General features: G+C 38.3%; 1 protein-coding gene across 1 annotated transcript; it reads right to left on the bottom strand.

The window, feature by feature from the left end:
• Positions 1 to 792: 792 nt before the first annotated feature.
• lgi1b (leucine-rich, glioma inactivated 1b) lies at positions 793 to 19,808 on the bottom strand. Its single transcript, XM_023949624.2, has 10 exons — positions 19,221 to 19,808; positions 19,077 to 19,148; positions 17,061 to 17,132; positions 10,775 to 10,846; positions 6,982 to 7,053; positions 6,276 to 6,445; positions 5,722 to 5,886; positions 3,818 to 4,038; positions 3,288 to 3,534; positions 793 to 3,086 (listed from the first exon to the last, which is right to left on the bottom strand). Exons 1-10 carry the CDS (start codon positions 19,439 to 19,441, stop codon positions 2,737 to 2,739), a joined length of 1,662 nt encoding a protein of 553 aa, XP_023805392.1. The 5' UTR covers positions 19,442 to 19,808; the 3' UTR covers positions 793 to 2,736.
• Positions 19,809 to 22,182: the final 2,374 nt, after the last annotated feature.

Consider the following 22,182-nt stretch of genomic DNA (forward strand, 5'->3'; position numbering starts at 1 on the left):
ATGTTAACTTAAAAGTTTTAATAATATAACTTAACTGTTGCGTAATCTGTTACACAATAATTTTTAAATTCAGTCAACTCGCTAGGGATTACAGTGCAGACGCTAACATGAACCAGCAAGAAGTCCCAAATTAACAGACTTGTGTTGTGGAAAGGTATGTTTTTCAGCTAGCAGGAATAATCAAAGTATCCGTTCTCTGTTTCAAAATGAGATTGCCACAAAACCGTATGTTATCTCATACTGGAACAGCTTTGGATGTAGAATTCAGTGGGAAAAGGTTTGGACCCTGCCACAAAAGTATTTCATCACCAATAAAATCAGAGAAATTTCTTTCAAAATTCTTCACAAATTTTATCCAGTGAAACATTTCTTTACTAAGTTTAAAAAAGATCTGGACATAAACTGTTCATTCTGTCATTCCTCACCAGAAACTGTGCCTCATCTTTTTTGGTTTTGCTCTTTCACTCAACTATTTTGGAAAGATGTGATACATTTTATAAGAACTCATCTATGTGAAGATTATAGATTATTTTACGAGCATATTATTTTTGGATATTTTACACAAGAAAGACTTAATGCAGAAAAAATATATGTAGTTAATTTACTTATAATTATGGCTAAATACTTTATACACAAATGTAAATATGCCAACAAAAAAACCGTGTTTTATGTTTTTCAGAAAGAAATGGTTTTGTATGTGAACAGTATTAAATCTTCCACTAACAAAAAAGCTGTCAGAACAGTTGAAACATGGTCTCTCCTGAAACTTTAACAGATTCCTTTGCCTTATTATTTTTGTTTTTTTGCATAACCTGTTTTACATGGTTATCATTATGTTTTTTTGTTCATTCTCATGGCGAACGTGAAGATTGTATTTTGCACACAGTGGAGTTTTGTGTTTGGTATTTTGTATGTGCAAGATATTGTTAATAAAGTTTATTTTTTTAAAAAAACGAACCGGCAAGAAGTAGCCACGGGGGTCCTGCAGCCATCGGAACCTTAACAAATATTTCATCTCCACCTCACCGTTGCCTTTTTTAAGAAATGACAGCTGGTTTTCCCACATTTATATGTAGTTATGGATCGAAAACAAGAGGAATTTGTTTTAATGTAAATGCGTGTTCCAGCGTCTACAGGAAGTGTCGCCCATAATTCACGCAAAGGCTCATGGGGGCTAGGAATAAGGTGGATACGGATTTTCTGTTTCGGTGGCACTTCTATTACCATTATTGGTATTTGAGACATTCCTTTGTGTCTCTAGAGATGCAGACAGATTTGTGACCACTTGAGGTGAAGATAAAATATTTCTTAAGGTTCCGATGGCCTTCTTATTGGTTCGTGTTAGCGTCTGTTCAAAATGGGAGGTGGCGGCCTCTCGTCCAATCAGAGCACGAGAAATCATCTGCCTTCCGTTTCATTCAAAGTGCCTTCCTTTTCATTCAAAGTAACTTCCGTTTCATGCATACTCCTCTCTCACACACACATATAAACTCTTCCTCACACGTTCATATATACTTGTCTTTCACATACATACATTCTTTTTTTAAGAGTGACAATGAGAGTGAGAATGTATGTATGTGTAAAGTAATATATATGCATGCGAGAGAGAGAATATATGGATGTGCAAGTGAGAATATATGAATGCGTAAGAGAATATATATGCATGCGAGAGAGAGAATATATGGATGTGCAAGTGAGAATATATGTATGCGAAAGAGAGTATATATGACTGTGAGAGCAAGAATGTATGAATGTGAGAGAGAGAATATATGGATGCGTAAGAGAATATATGTATGCGAAAGAGAGTATATATGACTGTGAGAGCAAGAATGTATGAATGTGAGAGAGAGAATATATGGATGCGTAAGAGAATATATGTATGCGAAAGAGAGTATATATGACTGTGAGAGCAAGAATGTATGAATGTGAATGGTTCAGAATAAATAATGTCTTATACGGCCCCTCATAGAAACTGTTAGGACAGTAATGAAGCAGAACACCTGCTCTTTGTGGGTTATCCAACCAAGGCCATGAGTCAGTGCTATTCAGAGTGATCTGAACAAAAATGGTTTGTAGAAGTATGTTAATTATATGTTGTCAAATATCAGTAACACTTAGTATCCTCGAGAGGGTGAAAAAAAAATGGAAAGGTTGTGTTCTTTACCTTGGTCTCTAAGACTTCAACAATTGGATTTCTCTGAAAGTGTCTGAGGTCAGACCAAAGCTGTTGTTGCACCGATTGGTTGCTAATGAATCTAGCTTTCTTCAAAGACTTTTGGAGGTTCGTCCCTCATTTCTTCTTATAGATATTTCACTTCTTCGTCAAGCTCTAAACGACCATCAATACTCTCAAACCTCTAGGCTGTTTCTACAGTAAACATGTGAGCAGATGATTCACATTTTTTTTGTAGTACCAGATGAAAGTGACTTTATGGCATTTATTTCCTCAAAGAAAATGCAAGAAGGTAATTTATGTTGGAAGGATAATGCTTTTTTAGAAGAGACAGGGAGGTCAAAATCACATTTTATAAAAAAACAACAAAAAACTGATCTTTACAATCAAAACTACTACTATGTCTAATGTCAAATCATGGTCCAGGCCATGTGTGTTAAATCCCTCCTAAAATGACTAAAATTTCACTTAAAATGTTGTTGTTTTTGTTCTTTTTTTAGAAAATGTTTTGAATGGATCTTGCACACAATTGAAAGCCTTTTTCTCACTTTCAAATATTGGATTCAATCGCTCAGGTCAATTTCATGGTGCTCAAATATCTGACTTTTCCCCTTGAAGCTGGATGCAAGCAGGAAAACTCTATCGTCAACTGAAACCACAGAAAATGACCGGGGAGCTTGGATATTCAGCTCCTGGGATGGAATGAACTGGCCCCTCTTGGTGTCCCATTGGTAGACCTGCGTCAGTGAGTAATCGCTTCCCAGGATGGCATACTGCCAGTTGCTGACGGAGACGGGCTGGAAGACCATAGAGCCACGGGAGGGAAATGTTTGAACCTCTCTGAACATGGCACCGTCCCAGCGCATCACCCTGGAGTCCCCGATGAATCTTGTCAGGCATATGAACAGATCACCTTTGACAAGGACAAAGATTCAAGGAACAGCTCAGCTGGGAAATGAAGCAGCTAAAAAGGGATGTAAAGTAGGATACAAACTAAGGCAGAAAATGCTGCTCTGAAAATGATTTTTTTAAGAACCAAGTCAACATAATGTTTTAGCACCAACAGCCATCTTTAAGATATCAAGGGTAATGTTGATAGATCCATATCTCTCACCTTTTACCCAAAAATGCTTGACAGAGAAGACATCCTCCATATCTGGTATGTCGGTTCTTCTGTCAAACTTTTTCTGGCTCCTGTTCCACTGGTACACCACAGGCCTCTGGGAGCTGCTGGACAAAATCAGGTGGGGCTTGTTTGAAATCTCCAAATATTCTACGTCTGTGTCCCTGTACCAGGGGTGGAGCGACTGATGGGTGTAGAAGCCGTTGCCATTCCATTTGTACACAGTTGTGGAGCCAGCCTGTGAGATGGGAACAAGTGAACATATAAGCTATCAATTAGCTGTAACCCAAAAATATCCATATTGTGAGTTTAATGTATTGGTTTTATTAATAAATGTGCATTTACTAAATATGTATCTCTACCAAACGTACGTGGTAGAGACCTATTGAAAGAAACTGTCACAAGAGAAACAGCACCTAGGTTTAATTGTTGGTGATTTATATTCATATTGACCACAAAATGTTCAATGTTCAATCTAAATGAATTCTGCTTGAGTCGAATGCAGGAAAAAAAAAGAAGACCTTAGAGCTGTCAGCGATGACGAAGAACGACTCCCCGTTAATCATGAATGTCTCAATGTCATTGGGCTTGCGAATCTTGAGGATATCGATGTCCTGGATCTTAATGAACTTGTTGGCAGAGGAGTCGCGCTTATAAATGTGAGAGCCCCCGAACAGCTGAGCCACAATGACAAAGAGGTGGTGGTCAATCACCATGGGCTTGCAGACGACAGTGGAGGTACCTCAACAGGAAAAGAAATAATGACAAATAACACAAAAATAAATATTTTTGGTTGGTGGATGAAGTATACAGTTTAGATATCAAATCAAGGACTAAAGGAAACAATACAATTACTTTTTCATTTCCCTAAATGCTAATCATGCCAAACCTAAAGCTGTGTACACACCAGGCATTTGATGCACATTCTTGCATGTACATTTAGCCCATGTGTTAACAGAGAGGGGCTTTTTCTTTTTCTACTGCTTTCCATCGGATGTTCCCAACCTGCAGTTGGAAGAGGCTTGGTGTGAAATGTTGAAGCAGTGCAAATGTCGCAGATCTTAATCCAGGCTCTTTCACAGCTCTGTTCCAATATATGAAAGACTTGGTGTCACATTATTTCATGCAGGGCTCAAACTGCAATTATATTCATTTCTCCTTCATGATCTATTTTCAAATAGTTGGCACTTTTGTGAGTTAAAAGGGACACCAAATCCAAATCCCCGGTTGGTCAAAGTTTGACCTGGTTTAACTTGTAACACGTGTTTAATGGCCACAAGTTTTGTACGTAGAGCCCAAAACCGGTTGTGAAAACTTGCGTAGCTACAAGTGAACACAATAGTTTTGAATGTGGAAGCCAGAAACGGGCATTCACAGACTTTTCATTGGAAGTGGCTGTTTGAACGTGCATTGCCAGGGTGCGGTGTTAGCGTAGCTTAAGACATTAAGTGTGGTACCAAGGCTTTTTTCTTTACATGTTTTCAGATTTTTGCTTTCTATATTTAATGGCAGTAATAGATTTCTAGTAGTTTTAAAGAAAGAACAAGTTGTTGTATTCTTTGTCAGCTGTTTTTTTATTACTATTTAGAATGTTTATGATGTTTTTGTATGGTGATTATATACAGAAATAACATCAGCTGCTTTGGTGTGAACAGAAAGCCAGAATTTCAATTTCATTGCCAAAGCAATGAAAAGTTTTAGTCCATGATGCACAAGGACAGCCTTGTTTCAACTTTAACTCAGTTAAGCATCAGTCAACTCAGGCTTGGAGAAACTGATTCAATTTATTTGATTTTTTAAAAATGTTTTTAGCATTTGATGTATAAAAATGAACGGAGCTCTGTGGTTTTTCAGAAGAATATTTGAGCTCCATTCAATATCTCAGGTAAATAATAAACGTCTAGCTCACATTCACTTCTTTTTCCCCCCCTTAAATCCTAAAAAAAATCCTGAATCTTTTTATCTGAAATGTCTGCAGGAGTATTCCTGAACAATCAACTGTGCTACTAAACTGCATGATACAATGTCTGGTATCAATCTTTAACACCATAAAGATTTTTTCTTTTAGTGTCTTTTGACACGTTTGGCCAGGATCCAATCCAAGGTAAAATGGCAGAGAAAACAACATTTTAATGTGTTAAGCATGATATATTGGTCTATTTTAAATGCAACTTTTATATAATTTGTAAACTTTAATTTTTCTAAATAAATTTAGAGTACAACGCAGCAATTTAGACAATCTTATTGGTTTTTAAATGAATGTTGTGATACTGCAACAGCTAGTTTTGAATCCACCAGGGTAAGGAAGGGACGCACAAAACAGTACCTTCAGGAATAGTGACCTTGCTGTTACACACAATACTAAGATTGATATATGTCATCCTAAACATAGTTCTCCAGTCCAGGTGTCTGTTTTTAAACTCACTTTCGATGGTGTCATAAGTTCTGAAGGTCATCTCGACATGATCCCATTCCAGGAAGCTGCATGTCCCAGCAAAAGGTTGAGCAAACACGACATACTGCTCGTTGACAAAGGTGAACGCCTCCACCGAAATCGACTCAAACTTCAGTGGCTGATAGGAAGCAAACTCTGAAAAGTTTGACAATTCCGTCATTCAGTTTCTTGCACAATAATCATGGAGTAACACAAATTCAATGTTCTTTGCTCTTGAAATGACTTAATTGAGACCAATATATATGATTTTTTGTCAGGGATTCAAATTTGTACAGATTTTTTTTCTTTTGTCTCATTTTGCTTTTTTAATTTTTTGCTCTTTAAGGGTTCAATTTTGTCAAAACATTTGTTTTTTATGAGAAAAAAACTAAATGAACTTAAACATAAATCATATTTTTAACACAAAAATCCTTTGAATGATCATTAATTTGGGGGACTGTACACATTAGCCCGAGGCCCCCAGAAACACAGCAGCACCCCTGGTTGCTCCTGTAAAACAGAGAGTGGACTTTAGCAGAGGAAACCTGTTGTAATGCAGTCAAAAGAGTGTGGTAGCAGGTCGTTGATCTTCCTCCCTTGGTAATTGGGGGGGCCGCTGCAGTGGATCTGGTCCAGGGTGGCGTTGGTCTGATGCATCCACTCCACCAACCACTTCAGCTTGCAGTCACAAATCAGATTATTGCCTCGCAGATCTCTATATATAAGGGGATCAAAAAGAAAAATCTTGACATTTAGCTTAAAGCTTTTTACCTCCAGCTTTTGCTCAGATTTTCCCTTAATTCCTGTCTTTACAACTATTTTCCTCTGACCACTTTCTATTTAGCACACATTAATTAGAGTTAAAAACCCTTGCAGATGATTGTGTCAAAACTTTTTTTGTCTGATGGATTTACCAAAATGTTCTGCCACCTAACCTAAGCTTTCATCCTCTATTCTAACATTCTAATTATTTTCAGCTCATAAAGAAAATAAAAGAATAGGAAACCTCAGAGGTTTCTGAGGTTTTTTTTGCTTCCTAAAAATATTAGTCATAAAAATTGTTATCTTTCAATAGACACACAAAAAACCCCAGCCTGCCAGTTTTTATTACTGTTATTTACAGAACTGCCTTAAAAAAATAATAAATTGTACAACAAAAAAGTCAGAGCAGAATAGATAAAAAAATAAAAACTCAAAATGAAAGAGTTGTCTTGAATAAAAAAACAGACTATGTCTGCACTAAAAACTTACACTTTGTTCAAAGCATCCATGCCTTTGAATACATCTCTGGGCAGTGTGTCCAGGTTGTTGTAAGCCAGACTCCTGATTTGAAATGAGGAACAAAACATACATTATTGTTAGTTTAAAAGAAAACTGAACTGTGATTTTTGTTTGCAACCTGTAATTTTTATGACTGTAAAAAAACTGAGTACATGTATGTGTTATTAGTAGTTATTTAATTGTTAAAAAAGCACATTTATACAGTTAAACTCATTCTTTCTGTGTATGAAGCCATTTTTTTTACTCTTTGGGGCATTAGAAATATCACGTTGAAGCTGCTTCGGAGGCAAATCTGGGAAAAATTCTGCGTTTTTTTTATTTTATTGTTTTTTGCCATTAAAGTAGTTTGTCAGTAATAAGCAAAATTTAAACAGTACCAGGACAAAATATTAACAAAATGCAGGCAAGATACAGAAGTCTGTACATTTGAGCTGTGGAAGTTTGTTCCAGTCAATAATGGATTAGATTTTTCTGCTCTTTTCCAGACGCTCAAAGTGCTTACATTGTGTCTATTATTCATTCACTCCTCATTCATACTTGGTGATGGTAAGCTACGGTTGTAGCCACAGCTGCCCTGGGGCAGACTGACAGAGGCGTGGCTGCCATTTCGCGCCTACAGCCCCTCTGACCATCACTGGGAGCATTCATGCACATTCACACACCAGTGGAGCCACACTGGAGGCAAGGAGGGTGAAGTGTCTTGCCCAAGGACACAACGACATTTGGCTGGTGGGAGCGGGGAATCGAACCGCCAACCCTTTGATCATTGGACGACTTGCTCAACCACCTGAGCCACTGTCGCCCCTTCAATGCCTTCACATAGAGCTTTTTAAATATCCTGAAAATATGACTTAAAACACCATATATCCTTTTGAGGGGCTGTAAGCTAGTGGGAGAGAGTGTAAACAGAGAGCTCTCTGTCATGGGTTATGAGAACGGGGGCGGGGGCGGCTCTATGTCCTAGAAAACGACACAGTTTGATGATGATAATGAAAAGATCACTGGGAACGCTTTTACAATGGATCAAAAGATGATTGGAGTGCAACTTAAGGAATTAAAACATTAGCATTCAACCTAAAGGCCCGATAGGAACAGCAGATCAGCCAAACATTTCAACTTGATCTCAAGCTTCCGTCAATAATCCAAACTCCTTGCTTTTGAAACTCGTCCAAAAGCCTTTTAGAGTGGACTCCTGGTACGAAGCAGGCTCCCTGCTTTCACTCCATGGCTCACTCTTCATCAATCAGGGAAGGAGTCCTGAGAGTAGAAGCTGTCCCTTCCCAACACGATGCTTCAACCCTAATTTGAGAATAATGAACTGATCACAACAACGCATGCAGGTGATTTCCCTGGGGGGGCATGAGGGTCAACAGTGATGCTTGTTTTGCAGCTGAGACAAACCAGTCTGTCAGGAAGGAAAAACACTGACTTTTTTAAGGGTTTTTATTTTCTGCTTTGTACACAAAGAGCTGGCTTACAGCTTGAGCTTATGGATATGTCAAGTTTTGATTTGTTGATGGAAAAACGTTGTTCAAGTTTATTGTTTTTTAATCACTTACAAAGCATGATTTTAGTATAAATATAATATTAATCACTGACCAAAAACAATATTATGTGATTTTATTGTTAGTTTTTGTTAAATTCTAGTGAAATTATTTTCTTTTAGAGAGTCCGTCTTCCCCTTTTCCTTTCCCCTGCCTGGTTCTCACTGGCCTTGAGAAGCAAACGCTCTCTTCAGGGTTAAACAACATTTGTTCCAAATGCCATTAGATTTCAGGAGCTACATCTAGTTGAACTTCTTGTCTCTTTGTTCCAGTAGTTTATAAAGCCGTATTTTGTCTCTTTTGCCACCACTCCCAAATCGTTTTTTTTTTTACTTCCTTCATCTATAGAAACCGTTGAAAAGCTTCTGCATATATATAAGTTATGTCTTATATTAATAAAAATAAATGTTCCAGCTCTAGATTCTAGTATCTTTTCTGTTCCAAAAGCTTTTCTCCAAAATAGAAAAGTCAATTTCTTAAGCTTTCAGAGATTATCAACCTGGATCTGGAAGTCTGTGATTCTGCTGTTGTCTTTGCTCTTTTGAGGCCAAACCAGCTACTTAACTACATTGGCTAAAGGCAACTCACTTCCCAAATGCTTCCAAGGTTACCGGCCTGAAATGTTTCCTCCACACTAAGAGCAGATTGCAGTAGCATCAGTGCAATAAGTGCCGTCACAAAGTTTGGCCGGGGGCCAAAGCAGCTCTTCTCAGGACCTGTGACCTTCGCTTTGGCTGACAGACAGAGGAGTTTCCAGACAGGGGACAAAATGTTTGCCTTTCCTCTAAGCACCTTCCATTAAAGTGAAAAAGAAAAAGTAAAAAAAAAAAAACAGGTAACGTTGGTTTAAAAAAAAACAATTCTGATCTGATTTTCAAAGCAGTGGTCTTATAATTATGATGATGTTATTTAAAAAAAAGACCTGTGTTGTTTTCTAGAACATAGTTTCTTCAGGATTTCGTTAGAAATTTGCCTTTGGATTGTGGGCGGGACCGTCGACGCAGAGCAACCCCACCCCTTTCCCCTCCCTGTTGCTGAGAGCTGTCTGTTTACACACTGCCACTTTTTTCTATGAAGCAAATACGATCGATTTTCAAACTGCATTTTTTTCATCTGCTTCACAACGATTTGAATAAAGAAACACCCAGAAATGCAATTTTGAGCTTAATTTTCTTTATATACTGTATATCATCTGTCTTTAAAAAAAATGCCTGTTAAAACACAAAAAACACATTTTTTAACAGATTTTGTCTTTACCAGTTAATCGTAAACATAGAAATTCATTCCTGTGATAAAAAGGATCTTTTATTTTATCTCTTTGTCTTGCAAATTTTCAAAATTTTGATTTCATCTCACAGATTTCACAGATGTTCCATTTTTTAAACGTGCTTAATAATCTTAACTTAATCATTAATCTGAACACCTTTACTGATTATTTTTACTTGGTTCTGATTATATTCATGAATATTAAATTTAACAGCTTCTTTATCTTGGTATTAGCATTTTGTGAGGAAAAAGAAAAAATGAAATTCAGTGTAGGTGTGGATTGAAACAGTTGATGCTTTTGAATATTGGTTTGTTTCTTGGTCAGTTTTGGCAAAAGAATAAGACTTGAGGAATGCAAACACTCCCACAGACACACTATGGGTCATTTAGCTTACATTAAATAACCACTATAAATAGAACTGACCCCCAGGTCTCTAACATTCCAGCTATACCTTCAGTTTTGTTGACTCCAGAAAACGAGAGCAGAAAAATCTGCATCACATCAAAAGTGAGATTTTATGCAGCAAAATGATCATTTTCAGCATTGTTCTTATTCAGAGGATCTGCTTAAATATCATTTCTTAAATTACACTGATTTAAAAAAAAAATCGAAATTATTTTTTATTTAGAAACAATATAAAGGTATAAAAAAACACCAGAACAATTGTTAGAGCTCTCTTTTTGTGTAACTAGATCCCGCTGACCTCTTTAAACCTACAGTCACCTTCCCTGCAGTAACACTTCTGCCTACCTTTGCATTCCACACAGCTGTAAAGTGATACGGTGACGGATACGGAAAAGGGATGCATAACGGTGATTAAATTCTGGTCTTTAAAGTTCTATTTTTTACAGTTAATATGCTCAAATTTACATTGTTTTTGTTTTATGTATATTGTTTCCCGCATGATGTGTGCAAAAGTAAAAGAATAGAAAAAAATAACTGATTTACTCACAGGTGTATCAATGCCTTCAAGCCACGGAAAGCATTTGGGGATATTGATGCGATTCTGTTGTTTTCAATGAATCTGTGCACAAAAAAAGAAAACATAAATAATTTCAACAACAATGAAACGTTTTGTAAGTCTCAGTTTCAGTCTTAAACATAGCTTTTAGTAAAATTCTAATTTTTTTAAATACATAAAGAAGGATGTGGATTAGAGTAAAGAATAATATTTTTGCATTTGTTCTTTTTTCTTTAAAGAAAATGCCTAAAACTTCCATTTGACCTTAAGAAATTTTTGTTCAAATAGAAATATTTCATCAGGAATTCTAAATAAATGTATATAAAGTTTAGAAATCAAGTTTATATTCACAAATGGAGTCCAATATCAAGACAAAGTTGTGGGATTTCTGGGAAAAATGTTTAAAAAACAGGGAGAAAATATAAGAACCACATTTAAAAAATAAATGTGGTTCAAAAATTATCAAATAAGACCTCATTTGTCCAAGCAAGTGTCCAGAACTGACTGCTCCTGGTAGCTTTTCTGTGGTTTGAGGATGAGTTTTCAACGGGTCACTATAAGGATCTTGGTGCGCATTTGATGTTTGTTTTGTTAAAATGCGGGGCAATACCATATAAATAAAGCCGCAAGCGGCGTTGTATGGCCCGCAGACGCAACCCGCCTTCCACGCCCAACTCTACGCACCACCGCCCTCACCGCCCTCACCGCACACTTTTGATGAAGGCTAGTCAAAACTGCATATGTTAATTATGCTAACTATGCTAGCTATGCTAGCTATGCTAATGTGGCTAAAAGTGCTAGCATAGCGATCAGCATCATCAACTGACTCAGAAAAACACATTACCTAAAATGCTAATTATGCTAACTATGCTAGCTATGCTAATGTGGCTAAAAGTGCTAGCATTGCGATCAGCATCTTTAACTGACTCAGAAAAACACATTATCTAAAAATCTAATAATGCTAACTATGCTAGCTATGCTAATGTGGCTAAAAGTGCTAGCATAGCGATCAGCATCATCAACTGACTCAGAAAAACACATTACCTAAAATGCTAATTATGCTAACTATGCTAGCTATGCTAATGTGGCTAAAAGTGCTAGCATAGCGATCAGCATCTTCAACTGACTCAAAAAAACACATCACCTAAAATGCTAATTATGCTATCTATGCTAGCTATGCTAATGTGGCTAAAAGTGCTAGCATAGCGATCAGCATCATTAACTGACTCAGAAAAACACATTATCTAAAATGCTAATTATGCTAACTATGCTAGCTATGCTAATGTGGCTGAAAGTGCTAGCATTGTGATCAGCATCATCAATTGACTCAGAAAATACATTACCTAAAATGCTAATTATGCTAACTATGCTAGCTATGCTAATGTGGCTAAAAGTGCTAGCATAGCAATCATTATCATCAATTGACTCAGAAAAACACATTAGCTAAAATGCTAATTATGCTAACTATGCTAGTTATGCTAACATAGCTAAAAGTGCTAGCATAGCGATCTGCATCATCAACTGACTCAGAAAAACACATTCCTCCATTGGTGAGAGCAATGTGTCATAAGTTGATAAAAAACCCACTTTTTCCAAAATGGCGGCTTTTCTGTTGATTTTATCTCCATAGCAACCATTTTATGTTTTGGTCCCCTCGGGATGATGAACAGATTGACGTCAGTTTCGGACAAATCGGTAAAAGTAAACTTTTTGTTGTCCTTAGCAACAGTGGTTTTATGCTAACCACGCCCACATTCCTTATATGTCCATATCCAGTGTTTTTCAATGTATTCAGTTTCAGGCATTAATGCATGCATTCAATTTTCACTGTATTGTATTGAAATGCATGGGAGTTATAACAGTGCGCCACTTTGCTAGCTTGCCACGCGCACGCCGTTCAAAATCTACAACTTCTAATTCCAACATTTTTTACACAGTAGCTTGCCATTGATGCCCAAAAAGTTTTGAGACGATCGAAGAAAATTCCAACGACAAGTTTACGTTTGAATCTGGTGGTTAAGGTGTTTTTTATAGAAAATTCAAGATGGCCGCCTTTTCCCGAGGTCAAAGGTCGACGAAACTCCAGAGGTGATTGTAGACTTACGCTAAGGACATGTGCGTCAAATTTCGTGAAAATCGCTCGAAAAAAAGTTCATTTTTCCATATCGTGTAAAAACGCGAAAAACGCAAAATGGCATATTTTGGCACAAAATGGCCGCCAAACCGTAGGTCGTGTCGCCATCACGTAATGATTCCAAAACTTTCTTTGGATATACCCGACAAAGTTATCTGGGTTTCGTTAGCCGATTCTTAAAAATAAAATCCGAAATTTTTTTTTTTTGCCGAGTCAGCACTTTTTTTTGCGACGGTTTTTTGTTTACCACGGCCACATTCCTTTATCGATTTTGTCGTATGTGACATCGTTTTGTTCAGTGTGGGCCAGGGTATCGCATATTTCAGTTTCAGGCTATTCCGATAAAATATGTGCGAGCTAGCTAAAATGGCGACGGTTGCGAATTCGCCACGCGCACGCGTTTCAAATTCTACAACTTCTAATTCCAACATTTTGTCCACAGTAGCTTGCCATTGATGCCCGAGAAGTTTCAAAAAGATCGATAAAAATCCCTAGGACGAGTTTTCGTTTGTATACGTTACTAAAGGTGCTTTTTTAAGAAAATTCAACATGGCCGCCCCTTCCCAAGGTCAAAGGTCAACGAAACTTCTTTGGTTATTGTAGAATCAGGGTCTTGGCATGTGTGTGCAATTTCGTGACAATCGCTTAAACAAAAGTGTCATTTTCCCATATTGTCAAAAAACACGAAAATCGCCATTTCTCTGAGTTCGCCACAAAATGGCCGCCAAGCCGCAGGTCGTGTGGCCATCCCATAATAATTTCATAACTTCTTTGGGATATCTCCAACACGCCTGTTTTGGTTTCGTAACTGTATTTTGAAATATTTTTTTTTGGCCCCATAAGCGATTTTCGGCCCATTCATTTTTTTGACGGGATTGCTCGCCGTGATGTCATCATCGTGGGGGGGGTGACGTTTTCTTTGCCGAAAATTCATTTTCAATTTATCCTAGGTGTGTGCCAATTTTGGTGAGTTTTCGGGTATGTGGTGGGGGTCAAATTTTGGCTCAAAGTGGAAGAAAGAAAGAAGAAGAATAATTAAAGCCGCAAGCGGCGTTGTATGGCCCGCAGACGCAACCCGCCTTCCACGCCCAACTCTACGCACCACCGCCCTCACCGCCCTCACCGCACACTTTTGATGAAGGCTAGTCAAAACTGCATATGCTAATTATGCTAACTATGCTAGCTATGCTAGCTATGCTAATGTGGCTAAAAGTGCTAGCATAGCGATCAGCATCATCAACTGACTCAGAAAAACACATTACCTAAAATGCTAATTATGCTAACTATGCTAGCTATGCTAATGTGGCTAAAAGTGCTAGCATTGCGATCAGCATCTTTAACTGACTCAGAAAAACACATTATCTAAAATGCTAATAATGCTAACTATGCTAGCTATGCTAATGTGGCTAAAAGTGCTAGCATAGCGATCAGCATCATCAACTGACTCAGAAAAACACATTACCTAAAATGCTAATTATGCTAACTATGCTAGCTATGCTAATGTGGCTAAAAGTGCTAGCATAGCGATCAGCAACATTAACTGACTCAAAAAAACACATCACCTAAAATGCTAATTATGCTATCTATGCTAGCTATGCTAATGTGGCTAAAAGTGCTAGCATAGCGATCAGCATCATTAACTGACTCAGAAAAACACATTATCTAAAATGCTAATTATGCTAACTATGCTAGCTATGCTAATGTGGCTGAAAGTGCTAGCATTGTGAACAGCATCATCAATTGACTCAGAAAATACATTACCTAAAATGCTAATTATGCTAACTATGCTAGCTATGCTAATGTGGCTAAAAGTGCTAGCATAGCAATCATTATCATCAATTGACTCAGAAAAACACATTAGCTAAAATGCTAATTATGCTAACTATGCTAGTTATGCTAACATAGCTAAAAGTGCTAGCATAGCGATCTGCATCATCAACTGACTCAGAAAAACACATTCCTCCATTGGTGAGAGCTATGTGTCATAAGTTGATAAAAAAACCACTTTTTCCAAAATGGCGGCTTTTCTGTTGATTTTATCTCCATAGCAACCATTTTATGTTTTGGTCCCCTCGGAGGAATGAACAGATTGACGTCAGTTTCGGACAAATCGGTAAAAGTAAACTTTTTGTTGTCCTTAGCAACAGTGGTTTTATGCTAACCACGCCCACATTCCTTATATGTCCATATCCAGTGTTTTTCAATGTATTCAGTTTCAGGCATTAATGCATGCATTCAATTTTCACTGTATTGTATTGAAATGCATGGGAGTTATAACAGTGCGCCACTTTGCTAGCTTGCCATGCGCACGCCGTTCAAAATCTACAACTTCTAATTCCAACATTTTTTACACAGTAGCTTGCCATTGATGCCCAAAAAGTTTTGAGACGATCGAAGAAAATTCCAACGACAAGTTTACGTTTGAATCTGGTGGTTAAGGTGTTTTTTATAGAAAATTCAAGATGGCCGCCTTTTCCCGAGGTCAAAGGTCGACGAAACTCCAGAGGTGATTGTAGACTTACGCTAAGGACATGTGCGTCAAATTTCGTGAAAATCGCTCGAAAAAAAGTTCATTTTTCCATATCGTGTAAAAACGCGAAAAACGCAAAATGGCATATTTTGGCACAAAATGGCCGCCAAACCGTAGGTCGTGTCGCCATCACGTAATGATTCCAAAACTTTCTTTGGATATACCCGACAAAGTTATCTGGGTTTCGTTAGCCGATTCTTAAAAATAAAATCCGAAAAAAATTTTTTTTGCCGAGTCAGCACTTTTTTTTGCGACGGTTTTTTGTTTACCACGGCCACATTCCTTTATCGATTTTGTCGTATGTGACATCGTTTTGTTCAGTGTGGGCCAGGGTATCGCATATTTCAGTTTCAGGCTATTCCGATAAAATATGTGCGAGCTAGCTAAAATGGCGACGGTTGCGAATTCGCCACGCGCACGCGTTTCAAATTCTACAACTTCTAATTCCAACATTTTGTCCACAGTAGCTTGCCATTGATGCCCGAGAAGTTTCAAAAAGATCGATAAAAATCCCTAGGACGAGTTTTCGTTTGTATACGTTACTAAAGGTGCTTTTTTAAGAAAATTCAACATGGCCGCCCCTTCCCAAGGTCAAAGGTCAACGAAACTTCTTTGGTTATTGTAGAATCAGGGTCTTGGCATGTGTGTGCAATTTCGTGACAATCGCTTAAACAAAAGTGTCATTTTCCCATATTGTCAAAAAACACGAAAATCGCCATTTCTCTGAGTTCGCCACAAAATGGCCGCCAAGCCGCAGGTCGTGTGGCCATCCCATAATAATTTCATAACTTCTTTGGGATATCTCCAACACGCCTGTTTTGGTTTCGTAACTGTATTTTGAAATATTTTTTTTTGGCCCCATAAGCGATTTTCGGCCCATTCATTTTTTTGACGGGATTGCTCGCCGTGATGTCATCATCGTGGGGGGGGTGACGTTTTCTTTGCCGAAAATTCATTTTCAATTTATCCTAGGTGTGTGCCAATTTTGGTGAGTTTTCGGGTATGTGGTGGGGGTCAAATTTTGGCTCAAAGTGGAAGAAAGAAAGAAGAAGAATAATAATGAAACGAAGCAGAAACAATATAGAAGTTTTTGCAGTCAGGTGGCCTATGTATTTCAATGCGGCCTGTCTTTTACTATAGGCTGGGCATGTCTTTTTGGCTTTAAACCCGTCTTTTGAGGGCTTTTTGGGGCTTTTTTGTGTTTTTGTCGTCATTTTTGCGACTACAATTTTTACGTTTTTGCGTTGGTGTTGTGCGTGTGTGTGTGTATTTTTGTTGCGTTACACAATTGTCGTGTTGTTTTGTGCTTTGGGCGACTTTTGACCCCATTTTTTGGCGTTTTGACGCGTTTTTTTGACGTTTTGGACCTTTTTGAGTGTTCGACCCTCGTAGCAGTTACAATATGGTCCTTGCACTCTGTGAGTGCTGCGGGCCATAAATATTGGAAAGTATACAGTTAACTTACATTTTTTTTAACCTATCCATAAAAATTCATTGCTACAATAAAACAACGTATTTTAGTTTTATTTTTTATAAAAACAAATGAACAGAAAGACCCTTTTTGTCATTACTGGTTAGAGCATTTGCAGTGTGTTTCAAAATAAAATACTTACAGATACTCCAGGTGAGGTAAACCAGCAAACGCATCCTCGTCTATAATATCAAACGTGTTTGCTGTGAATAATCTGTAAAGAAGGAAAACATTTTTTTTATCAAAGCAAAAGGATAAATTTGAAAATTATAAGTAGAGAGCATTCCTCTAAAAAGAAAAATATAGTCCCTTTATGCTTTTTCAATGGAAAAGTTTTAGACATTTTTTAACAGAAAATTTTTGTCTTATTCTTTTAGTGATCTGAAAAACTGCAGAATTTTGCTTCTTTTAAAAATGTGGTTCTTAAGGTCAATAACAAAAGCATGCTTGTGGAGACACAAAAGCTTTAAAGCCAGAAGGACGAGCCTTTGTTAAAATCAGGCCCGACGGTTGATGGTAGGCAAGGGTGGGCCAGGCCCGCCCTCCCAAGAGTAACACCCTTCCCAGGACAGGCGCTCCTAGGTATTGTTATACCCTAAACTGCAAAAAAAATTAACATTAGAACTTAGCAAAAAAAAAAAAAAACAGCATGGGATGCACAAGCAGTAATGAAACTATACATTAGCATCAGCGAGGCAAGTGCAGCCAAGCATGTCTGCTCCGCCTCTCCACTTAATGTTTCGGAGCAAGGTCAAATATACGGGGCAATACCTCCAAAATACGGTGACTGCCCCCCCCCCCCCCCCCAATGCCATAACTGCCCCCCAAATGCGATAGCCCACAAATATCCACACTTAACTAAAAGAAACAACAATTACAAGAAAAAAAACACAAAAACCAAAACAAACCCAAAAAACAAGAAAAAACAGAAACCAAAATAGAATTTAAAAATTTAGACGGACAAATAGACAAACATAAAAAGAAACAAAGGATAAATGCAGCCTCAATAGAGCACAAACCAGTGTCCTGCTTGTGCCTGTCCCAAGCCCGGTAAATGCAGAGGCCAGTGTCAAGAAGAGCATTCATCTTTACACTTAACAAATCAAATCAAATCAAATTGATGAAAGGAGAAGATAGATGAATGGATGGATGAACTGATATGATGATAGCATGGTTTTCTAAGCATTTACAAGACTCAGCACATCCAGACTTGCCCCCCTTAATATTCTACCTGCACCCCACACTGGGGCTGGTTGAATCAGGGCCTGTGGTACCACAGTGGCAGCACTAGGATCTGCTCATCGGGTCCAGATGACCCCAACGACTGAATCTGAAACCCAAGTGTCTCTTGAAAATGATCCAGCGGGATATTTCACAGAAAAGACACAGTTTCTAAGGACCCTGGTTAGAATATTTAGTACAAAGTGATGCTGCATATGCAGAAATCCCAATCTGATTTGATCTCAGTGATGTTTTGTGAATTCTCCTTTTTTATGTTTGTATTTTAAGGTTTGAATTGTGAGATTTTATTAAGATATTAAAAGAAAATATGCGATAGTTGTGCCTCCCCCCAAAATGAGCAACATTGTCGCTAAATGACTTAGTAATAAAATTTGTCAGATGATATTTCAGTCGTAGGATGTCCAAAACTCAAAAAAGGATGGATCATGTCTCTTTTAACCCAGTGATTGTAGCTTTTGTCACAGATAGAAGCCCTATTGATTGAAGTGTGGGTCTAATGGAGGTGAAAACAGACTCATTAGTTACCCCCCTCCCGGCCCCCTCCTTCTTGTCACGCTCTTTTGATCCCTGATGCCTCCTCCTCCTCTGGAGAGCTCCTTCTGCCACAACTGAGAACATGAAGATGGAATCCTCAAAGCAGAGGCTTTGTCTGGGAAACCTGTGCTCACTGACAAGCTGCTTTCATCTGACTTGGGTTCCTTCATGATGGCTCCAAATCAATCCATCAACGCTGATAAAAGTGGCCACGAGGAGAGGAGAAGGCTGTATTTTTGTTCCTCAGTCCCAGCTGTTTGTTTCTGCGAGCATGTGGTTCATTGCATAATCCTGACACCATTACAGGGAATCCCATTGAATTTGCATAACTCCCCTCCTTTGTTTGTTTCCTTCCCAAATGGATGTAAACAGACATACTCACAGGAGTTGCAGGTGGGGAGTGTGCACAAAGCTCCCCCCGGTGATTTCACTGAATCCTGACTTGACAAAAGACCTAAAAAACGGAGGAGAAATGAGTGGGGACCTGTGCGTGGCGCCCCGGAGAGCAGGCTGGAGTTGCGCTTACAGAGACAGCACGTCGGAGGGGAAGGCGTGCGGCACGGAGCGTACATCCTCGCACAGGGCATTATCCTTGGTGCAAGTGCATCCAGCGGGGCATCTGGGCTGCTTCACCCTCCGTCCGTCAATCAGCACCAAACTGGCAGCGGCGACCCAAACCAGCAGCCTCCAGCCTCTCCATCCCGGCTGTCCCGACGCGCCCGGCTTCAAACTTGCGCGCAAAAACATGCCAAACGATGTTGCGCTCTTCTTTTTCTCCCCCTTTTTTTTTCTCTGCAATAATAAAAAGCTGTGATGCAGGCTTGAGTCGATGCCTCTTGTGTGTTGCGAGGAAGGCACCAGTCCAACGGATTTGTTCTGCAGGGGGCAGGATTACTAATGTGGGACGCAAGAGCGCAAACATCCCAGACTGCTGTCGTTTGGTGATCTCATCCTCCCAAAGTGAAACAAGGTGTCTGAAGTAAGAAGAGACGCCTCTCTCTTATGCCTAGAGGGGCTCCAGAAAGTAAAAAGAGAAATGGAGAGGACAAGGAGAAGGAAGAGGAGGAGGGGAGGCCCTTAGGTGCACTTTTTAGAGGCGCTATTATTTATGCGCGTCTCTGAATCTAATGGGAAGCTGCTATTCATGAGGCTCTGTGCAAATGCACCTGCCCCACTCATCAAATGCTGCCTCCTTTCTTCCCTGCTCCAGCCTGATAATGATGGGAAAGGGGAAAGAAGATGGATTCATGGAATAAACAGGGCACACAGGCCAAACCCAGACTTGGGTTCCATTTGAATTTAAAGCAGAAATATTCTCCTTTTCCTGTCCTGTTTCAGAGCTGACAAAAAGTCCTTTGTTGATTTCAGTGGAAATGTGTTCCCACAATGTATTGAACTTTCACCCAGGCTATTAACTATATTCCAAGCCTTGAACAACCCCCCCCAATATAATGGTCTTTTTTATTTTTCCATCTACATTTCCCAGGCCTGCAAACAGCCTTTGTACCTCAGAGATCGATATTAGGCCCGATAAGCTATTTAGTGTGTAAAACTGAGCCATTTGTTCCAACATTAAAGTCTTTGTTGAATAGTCTGCTTTCATTTTTCAATCAAATTCCAACTGGAGCATGTCTGCTGATAATAGTCTGGCCTTAAATGGCCTCATTGGAGGACTGTTTAGAAATTTACAGGCCATTCATCAAAAACGTCACATAAATCAACAGAAACAGGAAAAAATAACAGGTTTGTTTCTGATTGTTTGTCTTTTTGCTTTGCAAAAAAGATTACGCAGGAACTTAAAATAACATAAAAGAAACGACAGTGGGGTTGGGAGGGAGCATTTAAAACTGATAATATTTATCCAAAATCAGTAAAAATAATAATATAAATGATATATGTAACATAGATTGGGCCAGGCCACATTAAAATAATGATTTTTCCCTTTTTATCTGCTAGACTGCTTGGCCAGCATTAGAGTTTGGTTAAATGACAACCATTAACTTCTGAACCCTAATAAGATAGAGACAACATTTTTTGCCCCTGATGATACCCAGTATCAAAAGACACCTCAGTTCACTGAGCTCCTCTGTCCAGCCCAGTCTCCAGAATCTGGGTGTCTGGCTTGACAAATATTCATCTCCAGACTCTCACTCAAAGCTCCTAGTTAAAAACTGTTTTAATCCCCTGAGGAACGTGGTCAAACTGAAGATACTTTCATCCCAGTCTGATGTTGAGCTGATTCAGCTCTTATCTCTTCTCGTTTAGACTACTGCAATGCTCTTTTTACTTGTTTTAACAAAGACTCTCTGAAACGTCTCCAATTGGTCGAAAACTCTGCAGCAAGGTTTTTAGTAGGATCCAATAAGCCCACTCATCCCACCCCTCTGCTTTTATTGCTGCCTTGGCTTCCTGTTAAATTTAGAATAGATTTTAAGATTTTCATTTCAGTTTTCAGAGCCTTGCACTGACAAACCCAGAACTATATTTCTAACTCCCTACACTCTTGCATGTTCCTTGAGGTCCACTGATGAGAATCTTTTATGTGTTCCAAAAACTAGATTTAAAACTATAGGGGAGACCTCGCCTTTCAGGCAGTCGCTCCTCGACTTTGGCACGACCTCCCTCTGTCTCTGCGGCAGATCGACTCAGTTGAGGGTTTTAAAACTCAAGTTAAGACATTTTTATTCTGGAGAGCTTTTAGCTGACTTTTTCTTGTGTTCACTTTTATTTGTTTGTTTGTTCACTCATATACTTGAGTGTGTTTTATTTGGGTTTTACCTGCTTCAGACTCCCTGTGCCATTCTGTGTTCTTTCTCTGATTTTATTTATTTATTTATTTTTACATTTTGAAGCACCTTGTGGGTAGTTCTCTGCGAAAAGTGTTGTATAAATAAAGATTTACTTACTTACTTCATAATTCTTATTCTCCAATTCATTCAATATTGAATTGTTTGTTTTTGTTCCGAAATATACTTTCTTTAACCTACACATGGTATCCATCATACCTTACATACCTAAACGTTTATGTATAAATTGTATTTTGCACTGATATGGTGACAGCTTTTATGTATCCATTACATTATGTGGGATTTGAGAGAAGTGAAACATTAACCCCATCAAATATTTCTGTAAGACATGACAAAAGAGTGGAAGGTGACTTGCGTTTGGGTTAAGAGGTCGATACTTATGTAAATTTTAACAAAAGTTAAAATTGAACATAACCTCCAAATAATAAAATAGTGTTTGATGCATTTTAGTTGATGAATTTAAATCTATTCTCAAAATAACAACAAAAAATAAAAGAACCTCAACAAAAAAAGGAATACCCTATCTTTAAAATAAAAATGACTACAATTAAAAGTTATTTAGAAAATTATTCTCCTTTTATTTTTCTAATGTATTGTCTATGGAAATATTATCACTTTAATATTTCTATTATAAATATTAAAGTGAAGATGCACTCTGGACAAATTTAATGTTGACAATGA

Source organism: Oryzias latipes, chromosome 19 (assembly GCF_053564925.1).
Source record: "Oryzias latipes strain Hd-rR chromosome 19, Olatipes_Hd-rR_3.1".
Lineage (NCBI taxonomy): Eukaryota > Metazoa > Chordata > Actinopteri > Beloniformes > Adrianichthyidae > Oryzias > Oryzias latipes.